The 10349-nt window shown below is 35.9% G+C and overlaps 1 protein-coding gene across 1 annotated transcript; it reads left to right on the forward strand.

The window, feature by feature from the left end:
• On the forward strand, window positions 1-8201 carry LOC100372380 (protein CNPPD1-like). Its single transcript, XM_002737241.3, has 9 exons — window positions 1-154; window positions 2369-2465; window positions 3032-3113; window positions 3595-3715; window positions 3983-4055; window positions 4803-4858; window positions 5119-5180; window positions 5835-5952; window positions 7515-8201. Exons 1-9 carry the CDS (start codon window positions 92-94, stop codon window positions 8166-8168), a joined length of 1326 nt encoding a protein of 441 aa, XP_002737287.3. The 5' UTR covers window positions 1-91; the 3' UTR covers window positions 8169-8201.
• Window positions 8202-10349: the final 2148 nt, after the last annotated feature.

The following is a 10349-nucleotide window of genomic DNA, read 5'->3' on the forward strand; positions in this document are numbered from 1 at the left end:
GTTATAGTGTAATGCGAGATTGAGATTGCTACGCGAAGTGGTAGGTTGGGTAACTGGTTGGTGGTAAAACCGGTGAATATAACCCGGGAATATGGATTTTTCGTCGCCTTTTGATGTTATGGGGTTACCTAGAAGCGACCTGGAAAACTACGAGGTAAGTAAAGCAGCGAAGTGGATGGCAATTGTTGGGAATGTTGTTCCCACGCCGCGGCACGGTATCCCTTGGTGATCTTTCCCATCAGACTCGTTGGCGATCGGAGTTAGACTATGAACATATTTATTTTAGACGTTCGCAAACACGTGTAATGATCATGGCCATATGTTTAAGGTTGCGAATGCGGCAACAGTGTGGGCAGTTGTCGATAGATTCATACCGTATTTAATGAAACTGCTTCACAACAGATTTGTGAATTCGACCAAATGTCGGATATGATCTGATCCACTGTTGTCATAATCTGCTGCGACAATGACGCTCAAAATAGCAGTGATTTTGACGTTGTGACGTAATCTTTCGCTTTCTAGTAGATGCGCAAGTAATCGTTAAATGCTGTAATCTTGAATTATATTTTGTCATTTCGAGCATGCCATTATTAATTTCAAACAACATACGGTAATTTAATATTCGAAAATATATTCAGGTGACAGTTTATAATCAAGTCTAACATGGTTACACGTATGCCAGGATATTCTTGAAAATAACATTTCCTAGTTGTAGTAACTCTTATCAGGCACCACACCAATAAATGCACATGGCTAAGCAAAATGCCTGTGTAGCCATGGTTTTGTGTCGTTTTGGTTCTAGATAGGGTCTAGGCTTTGTCTGATAGATGATGTCATGTACATTGAGGCTGTGTATGCACCTGCGTATATAGCCCTGCGTACAGTGCTGTGTGTACGGGGATAGATGTCCCCACCACAGCCCCTGCGTACCTCCATAGACAAAGTCCGGGACTTTTAAAAATATATTTTTTTTAATGAAATAACATGCCCAGGTACCAAAAATGATGATCGATCACCAGATATATCCAGAACTCCCAGTTCGGATTCCAATTGTGGATGAAATCGGCTACTTTGACCTAAAAACAAACACATTCTCTTGCGTGAATGAAATTAAAAATGGCGGCGTTTGGTGGATAATTCCTCCGGTATCAACGCGTTTACATTTTGTCCGTCTTTACTAGTCGCTTTTTAAAGACATTTCAGTTTCAGATAACTTTGTAATGGTTGTTACGGATAACTATCGTCATTTCAACCGATTTCGGATGGGAAACTACTTATTTTTAACTTGCGCACCAATTACGGTGCGCTCCCGGACTTTGTCTATGGAGGTACGCAGGGCTGTGGTGGGGACATCTATCAACCGAACGCGTCCCCGTACACACAGCACTGTACGCAGGGCTACTGCGTATATCAACAAATGAAATTAATACATTGTAATATGGGCCAGTATAAGCTAGAATTGTTCAACCTTAAACGATTGCAAGAATTTTGATACAGTTATACAGTTCTTAGGTAAACATTATGGGCAATAGTTTTGTCGCGTTTTTTTAGCTGAAATATTACAAGTCACCTATTTGTGCAGTGAAAGGGTAGTGTTTGTCATTCTGCGTCATGTACATGTATGGGTTCCGTGCGTCACATACAACACATTGCAGAATCTGACCAGCCCCCTTAAAATCCATTTATCATGTTAGATCATGATGACTGTCCATGCATGCCTGGGTTTTAGTCTAAATAATAAAAAAAAAAACATGTTCTTGAAATTACATAGGTTATGGAAATTATTCTGTATAACAAATCATCTGAGATTTTGTTTTTCACCAAAATTTTGCTTCCTTATCTCTACTGTGTACCTGTATTAAGAGTACAGAAGCATCTTCATTTTGTATCAAGATATGGTTCCATTCAGTCAGTTGTCTTCTCCAATTGCAATATGTAACCATTTATGTAGAAATGTGTTTCTATAGTTACATCAATACAGTATTGTTGTGTTCGCCTCAGATTATGGTTTTCTTCATTTTGACAAAAACAGCTCTATTAGAAGCAAACATGCTTTCATTTCTTTACAAAACCTGTTATGTAGGATTACTCTACTTCTTACTTCTTACATGCAGCTCCATTGGAGATGGCTTCTAAGCTAATAAAGCGAATACGATATGATTTAATTTGTACTTTGGTGTGAACAGGCTTTCATCTCATCTGCTAGTTGTATAGTACCCAGTAGTCCTATTTAACTGTACGCTGGATTTTGCTTAAATGTTTAAATTGCCTCTATTACAACAATCCAGGTTTTACAGCTTTTTTTCCTCAAAAAGTTTGTCTGTGTCATCATAAATCCTCCATTTAGAAGACTGATTTTTCCCAACAGGACTTTCCAGGTCATACTGAATTTACTGAACGACTTCGAAAAACATTGTACTACGGATCCGACCCCGATACTGACCAACCATCACTACCTGTAACCGGTAAGAACTATAACAAAAATAACTTGATTTCTGTTCACTGTAAGATCTTGTTATGCTCAAAAATTTAATAATTTGATTTTGAACTTTTTTTTTATAGTTCAATGTAAAAAATACCAAGCTTCTGGGTGAACATGGCATTGAGACACATTCACTTCAGAAAAATTTACATCGTGATATGTGTTTACCTTTTCACCACCAGACTTCCTTGTCCAAACGTTTCTGCACTTATTTCTTATATTCTTCAATATTTCTGGAAATGAACCCTAATTTTAGAGCCAAGAGACCAAATTTGAGTTATTTTTAAGTTTTTACCCCAACAAATTTGCTACTTTGGTTACAATCTTCTGAAGGAAGTGCAGACTATGAACTGGACTATTCTGTGAATTTGTGATGAAAATAGGGGAACTGGTAGTGAAAAAGTTGAGCATTATTCATCAAGGAAATATTTTTGATTTCACGTATAATGCCAAATTCATTGTTTCTACACATTTTGTAAATGATGTACCAATGATGGTATGGTATTGTGTTTCAACACCATAGCTAATATTAACTTTTATTTTTTTCAGATATTGCTATTGACCTGTTCCAGGATGCTTCTCCATCTCCGCATAAAAAAATTGACAAAAACTTTGCTTCTCGAATCTCCAGGTACAGTTCTTAAATTTGTAATTTTGGGATTTTCTCAAAGAAGCAAAAATCATGCATTTAAAAGCACGTGAACATTGTGTGTTGCCCAATCCATGCATTTAAAATACATATTTGCCACTCAGAGTATACCTACAATTGAATGTTCTTTGCGATGTGGAAGTTCGTGTACTAAGGAAACTTGCCACCTTTCTTGTACATGTAGGCTGGAATTGAGCTCTGTTAATTGTAGTTTGCTTGTTAGGTCTTTGTAAATTGCTGCAGTTTACGTTATAGTGCTAGAATTCATTCTTTAGATGCCTCATTCTATGTTTAGGTGATGTCAAAAGGTAAAATATAATGGCTACACAATTACGACAATTACAATACCTGCAAAGTTGCATAGTAAAATATTCAGTCTGTCAATGTCATTGTAAGCTTGTAACAAATTAATCAATTGTAGTGTTACCTATGAAAACTGTTATCATATTATTACGTTTTTTAGGAAATCTTCAATGTCCCCGTGTGCATTCATGCTGTCTATGGTGTATATTGAACGAATGAAACGAACCAACCCAGAGTACCTTGTTAAGATTTCATCTGCCGACCTGTTTCTTGTTTCTATGGTGAGAATTAGTCTAGTGAAGTACACGTTACCTACTCAATTGCATGTTTTCTATATTACCTGTCTCAATGTGTGATCACTAGTGAACCAGTCCTCTGGAGTTTGCTTTCATTTTGGCTTTGACTTTAGTTGAAATTTGTTACCTAACAGTGGCAAAAGCTGGTAGTTGCCAATTTGCAGCTTAGCTATTTTCAGTGATGAGTTTTCTGTAGTATAAACATGCATAAAGTGCCATAGTTCTAATTGAGGGATTGTTTTCTTGCTCTAGATGATTGCTTCTAAGTATTTATATGATGAAGGTGAAGAAGAGGAGATGTATAATGATGAATGGGCTGAAGCTGGTAGGTACAGTGCTGCATGTTGGCATCACCAATTTGTGTGTTGACATCACCAATTTGCGTGTTGACATCACCAATTTACGTGTTGACATCACCAATTTGTGTGTTGACATCACCTATTTGCATGTTGACATCACCAATTTGCATGTTGACATCACCAATTTGCATGTTCACATCACCAATTTGCATGTTCACATCACCAATTTGTGTGTTGACATCACCAATTTGTGTGTTGACATCACCAATTTGTGTGTTGACATCACCAATTTGCATGTTGACATCACCAATTTGTGTGTTGACATCACCAATTTGCATGTTGACATCACCAATTTGCATGTTGACATCACCAATTTGTGTGTTGACATCACCAATTTGTGTGTTGACATCACCAATTTGCATGTTGACATCACCAATTTGCATGTTGACATCACCAATTTGCATGTTGACATCACCAATTTGCGTGTTGACATCACCAATTTGCGTGTTGACATCACCAATTTGTGTGTTGACATCACCAATTTGTGTGTTCACATCACCAATTTGTGTGTTGACATTACTGAGTTATGTAGTGGCATCACCAAATTATGTGCTGAGTGATGTAGAAACTAATTGTAACTAATTCGAGACACTTTTTAGTTACATACCCGGTAATTTAAAACCATATGGTAACTATGGCTAGAAAATGGTAACCAGTATTTCATGTTCTTAGTAATAATTCTTATTATAACTGATTTTAATGTTGTGTTTCAGCTGGAATCGATGTGGACACTGTGAACGAAATGGAAATTGACTTCTTGGCTGCCATTGTAAGTGAAGAATACTCTAAATAACCTATTCTTGATACCATTTATTATTTATGTAAAGTGAAATTTCAAATTCACAAAATTTGTCTTCAACAAAGTTAAATTGCTAGTTATTCCCTTTAATCAAAAGCAGTCGGTAAAATCTTTTATAAATATTGTGCATTTGTCGTGCAATATCGAAAGAACATCGACAGTTATTCGGTTGCATGTATAGTTTTTTGAAAGTTTGATGAATTGAAATCCATTTTATTTTTATTTTAAAGGACTGGAATTTATATATTAAACCAGTTGAATTCTTTCAATTTCTCCACAAGATAGAAACAAGGTAAGAATACTTGCTACAAATGTATATACATGTATCATCAGGCATTGGTTCGTCTTTGTCTTGTTGAATATTCATTGGAAGTCTGCATACCTTGTTAAGTCAACATCAGTTGATGTTTTTGATGAGAAATCATGAGGCCAAGATGAAAGGAGAGCAGAAGTCTAGCTTTTATCACTCCGTACATGAAATTTGAGATCTATGAATGAATTCTGGCGATAACAACGTGTATGTGCTACGAAATGCCCTAAATATCGTGTATAACATGTGCTGTGAAGTAGGACAGAACAGAATTCTCAAATATCAAAATTGTAAACTTTCAACAGTTCTTCTTGAAGTTAAGGTATTTCTCTCTTCCCTGACGCCTAAATTAGAGTATTTATAATAATGTTCTCGCATAGAATTTATTAGTTTCTTCACAAACCATCCATTTTAAACCTAGTATAACATTTCCTCATCGAGTCCAGAAAAATTAAACCCAGTAAAATTTATATTTGTTCACAAAAACAGCAGACATAGTGTACTTGCTAATGACATGTTTATGTTGGCTGTGTTGGATGTGTAACAATTTGTAGCATAGTGATTCTAAAATGACGTGAAAGAGGATGGGGAGTATACAGAGATTTTTCTAAAATTGAGTCGTTGTTTCGTTTTCAGGATCGCGATTCAAGAAGGAAATAAACGAGGCTGGTTTTCGTATACTGATTTGTTAGTGCTTCTTGAAGGACAGAACTTTCATAATATTTTCATGAATGCTATTAACCAAACTGTACAGGTAAGGTGGTATTTCATTCATACATGGTTATTGCTTGAGTCTGTGTACAATGTGATTTTGAAGAAGAGGAAGATTTGGCTGTATAAGTGTAGAATATATGCTATTGTAGTTTGCAAACCGTGTTTCTTTGTTTACAATCATCTACATCTTTTCAATTCCTAATTTTCGAGTTGTTAGTTTTCTACGGAATTCCGCTAGAGGGCGCATCCAAAATACCCGGATGACGAGCCTGAGTGGGGTTGTTTTTATTGAAGTTCTGTATTCTTACATGCGTAAATCAATAGATTGGAAAAGCAAAAAAGTTCCAGAACTCCGCAAATTTCTTCGGAATCGTGGTATAACTTGCAGCAATATTAATGTTCGTAAAGCTAAACTTTTTGAACTTGTTGAGTTAGCAAACGAGTTGAATGTTCGCCAAGAGTCAAACAATCGTCGTCGTACTGTAAAACACAGGGAGTCGACGCTAACTCTGGTAGATCCGTGTAACGTAAAAACTTGGCAAAAAAACCTTCATACTTTGCCTTTGTTTGAAATAGCTGATATGTTCGCATATTTGTTGCATCGAAGTGACTGGACAACAGCCAGACTGAAAGAATATTGACTTGATAATGGTTATTTATTTCATCATTTCCGTAAAGCTTCATCATGTGCAGAATATAGAATTAATTTTCATTATGGCAGAGTGTATTCGGCAATGATCCATGAAGGAAAATCCTTACAAGCCATGGTTTATTATTAAATCAAACTCTAAAATAGTTTCTGGTGTTTGTAATTGTGTAGTGTAAGTGTGAATTAATATGATTCACCAGGCGATCAGCAGATGCAGTTATCATAAATGTTTTCGTTTGCGCTTGTCTCGGGAAGATGACAGTCTTCGTTTGTCAATCGATGTATAACTGCGGTTGAAAGACGGCTGTCTCCAGTTATTGAACTAAAAAAATACTGGCGCAGGATGGAAAATGCCGTGAACAAACCCGGGAATATAGTTTGGCATCCACTCAGGTTCCCGACGACGCATTCGAATCCACTGGCGTTGAAATGATTTCTTGGACGAAAGAAATGTATGAAAAGTTACGCCTTTCATCTCAGGATATTTCGCTGTTTTTTTTCTTTTTAATCAAACCCCAGGAATAGCATTACAATACCAGTTAACCATTTTGACCAATTCTTGCAAAACGTTCGTAAAAAGTAAGACTTAGGCAACAGTAACTACTAGTATATTGCTTACAGCAGACGCCGCTCAAATTCAACCCCACGACGAACGTTGAACGGACTGTCATCCGGGTACTTTGAGAACGCCCTCTATCGAAGTTCGTGAGAAAAATAGTAACTCGGAAATTAGGAATTGAATTTTTTTTTTTGAATTTGGAAAAAATAATTTGCCTGTGATGATTTTTGAATTGAAAACCCACACATGCTAGTTTGTTAGATTTTTATCGTTTTTTTTTCAAATCAAAATGGTGTGTGAGTGAAATTATAAAGTAGTTCCCATGCAAACAAGTTTGTTAGCTATGTTTTTTGCACATGAACGTTATCATTTTTGTATCCATGGTTTATTTCAGGTTGCCAGTATATGTGCCTTGATGTACGGTATGTGTGCGGCAGCAATGATCGGATCATCCGCGTTAGCCTTACAGTCAACCATGAGTACTGCGCCATTAACTGAAATTCCGATACCAGTCCTGGAACCGACCTATCTGATGCCGATTTACCATTCTGGAACAGGAGTTGCCAGATTTGTGAGCAGAGGCTGCTTCACCCCAGGAAGTATTACCGTGACTCCATCTGTCTCTCTTGTGGATTTAGTCCTCCAAATAGTGCCTTCGCAGGAATCTTTGCTATTCGTCTTGAACTTGCAATTTGATATACTATCGATGTGTGTCAGGTTTCTATCGTGCTGTGCATGTAACGTCCTTTCCACTTTGACTAACTGTGCTTATTATTGCATTCATTGCATAAATCAAACCCAACCCTACAACTTGCCAAATACGCGTATACATCACTACGAAACCTGCAAAGAACACGGAACTGCCAACACACACACTGTAAATCAAACAACTATCCTGCAAAACGTTGACAATTGGCATGGTACCAGCAGTATGAACATTCTTCCCTACCCCCCACTCTGCGTGTCAGTCGCCAACGACAAGAAACTCCCAGTTGTGAAAGCTTCAAATTTCTCGCGTAGTTTCGCCACAAGCTCTTTAATTTTCTAACAGGCATGTATGAAAATAAAAATTTTTACTGAGGTTTTGTTTTGACAGTCTTGTATTTGTTGTGATGTTGTTGTAACTGGGGCTGAATTTGAGTCTCTATGTGATGTCTGGCTAAATACATGTTTGATGATCTGTCTTGAGCACAGATACTGCCATCAAAATGAAACTAAACTTTATGATAAATAGTATTATACTTATTTCCATACTGCAACCCCCTTAAGGTGTGCCATTGCATAGGTTATTTGCATCTAACCTTATTAGGAAATGTGAATTCCAAATATGGAACAAGATGGCTGACATGTTTTCAAATTTTTGTTCATAGTGAGAAAGTTTTCACCACCTTGATCAGTTCTGAGCTTCATACACCAAGTTTGGAAGATGCATAATAATATTATTATGAGTATAACTACTATATGTGCATGTCTTCTATCAAAATACATATAATGGTGTCTGTATATTTAAGATTTGCAACCAAAACAGCTGATTTTTAATAAGTGTGCCTTACATTGTACGCATGAAGTGAAAAATGGAATGATCCATCATTTTAATGCTTTCAACCCCTACAACTTGGAATGACCCCATATTCTGTATGCCTGGGTTGTTCTACTTCTTGTGAATTTAGGGGGTTGGAGATTCAATTAATGATGATCATTTCAGCATCTAAAATTTATTCAGATATTTAACAAATGAACTCTACTGGATTATGAATACCTATTTCTTGCCAAATTGTGGTCAACAAGAAGAAAAAAGCTGAAATAGACAAATTTCGAAACAGTGACTTTATAATTACAATGGTACTGTTTCTTGTTAGCAGCTCTTTAACTCACAAAAAATTAATTTTGAATGTCTGGGGAAAGGCACAAAATTGTGTAATGGGTGAATTTCTGACCAGAATTAATTCAAGTAACTACTCTATTGAAAGTATGCATAAACCAATTGTAGTATGCTAAATCATTTAAATGACATACTGGTAGTTTGATCTGCCTTTTTTCTTTTTTTTTTTAACCATAAGTACATGCGCTACTTATTTAATAATGCATGTAAAATTTCATCTGTGTTAAACTACTAGTACAATCAAATTTCTGGTATCAGTCAATGTTTCAACTATACATATAGTTTTAATAACAATCAAAATAAGCAGTGACTACAAACACTTTTCTTAATTTCGTCAGACTGCTTTGGTAAATAAACTATCACTGATGTAAACAGTGGTCATATGCTTGATACTTTGTTAAACTGAAAATGTATCTCGTTAACGCGTAGCCTGCTGGCGTTCTTTTTTTTCTTTTCACTTGACTATATGTTGAGACTATGAGCAGGTGGTGTATTAACCTTATCCACTATGTTTTCTCCTGGCAAACATTTGGTTAAAATTTGTCTACATACTGTAAATGCATTAATTATTCACTGGGTTTTAATTTCACTGATTAAGTAAAACCATCAAAATTGAAGCTTCGTGAACCTATTGTTTCCTTGACAAATTGGGAATATGCTCAACACAACAAAATAGTGAAAATAAATGGTTTTACAGTATTCTGGTTTTTTTTTTGGTAACTTAAACAGCTAATTATAAACCCAAACAAAATTTGTTATTTTCTTTCTTGAAAATGCTGAAAACTTGATCACAAATGAATTTACAGAAAAGCCCAGTTATATTGTTGAATTTATTACAAATATTACTCACATGCCAAATGATAAAAAAAAGGTTGCTGACAATACAACTGTAATGCAGAGCATTCATCTATTCAAGTCTTGGGTTTAATGGTGATAGTTTTTACCGACTTCAGTGAATTTTGGACAGCGTAGAAAAAAAAAATCACTGCCACTATATTATAGTCAATACAGTGCATTGCATAAATCAAGTAGATCATTGTTTGCATTGATCATTTTGTATTTATTTATTTTGAGTCTTGTAGAAATGTGTGTTCACAGCCGGCCTTTGCATTAGATTCCAACTGTCTTGCTTCACAGATCATACCGAACGTTACCACAATATGCAAAATGGCACCCTGAAGCTACACCTCACTGTTATGGTCACTATATATTTTCTCTATATTTGCAAGTACAAAAACTTTGGCCAAAAATATTACCACTAGTATCATTCAAATGGGAGTTGGATATTGGTCGTTTGTGGGTGGATTTCATTCAAACTTGGTACACACATTAGACATTATTGGTGCT

This window comes from Saccoglossus kowalevskii, chromosome 22 (assembly GCF_978046115.1).
Source record: "Saccoglossus kowalevskii chromosome 22, keSacKowa6.1, whole genome shotgun sequence".
Classification (NCBI taxonomy): domain Eukaryota; kingdom Metazoa; phylum Hemichordata; class Enteropneusta; family Harrimaniidae; genus Saccoglossus; species Saccoglossus kowalevskii.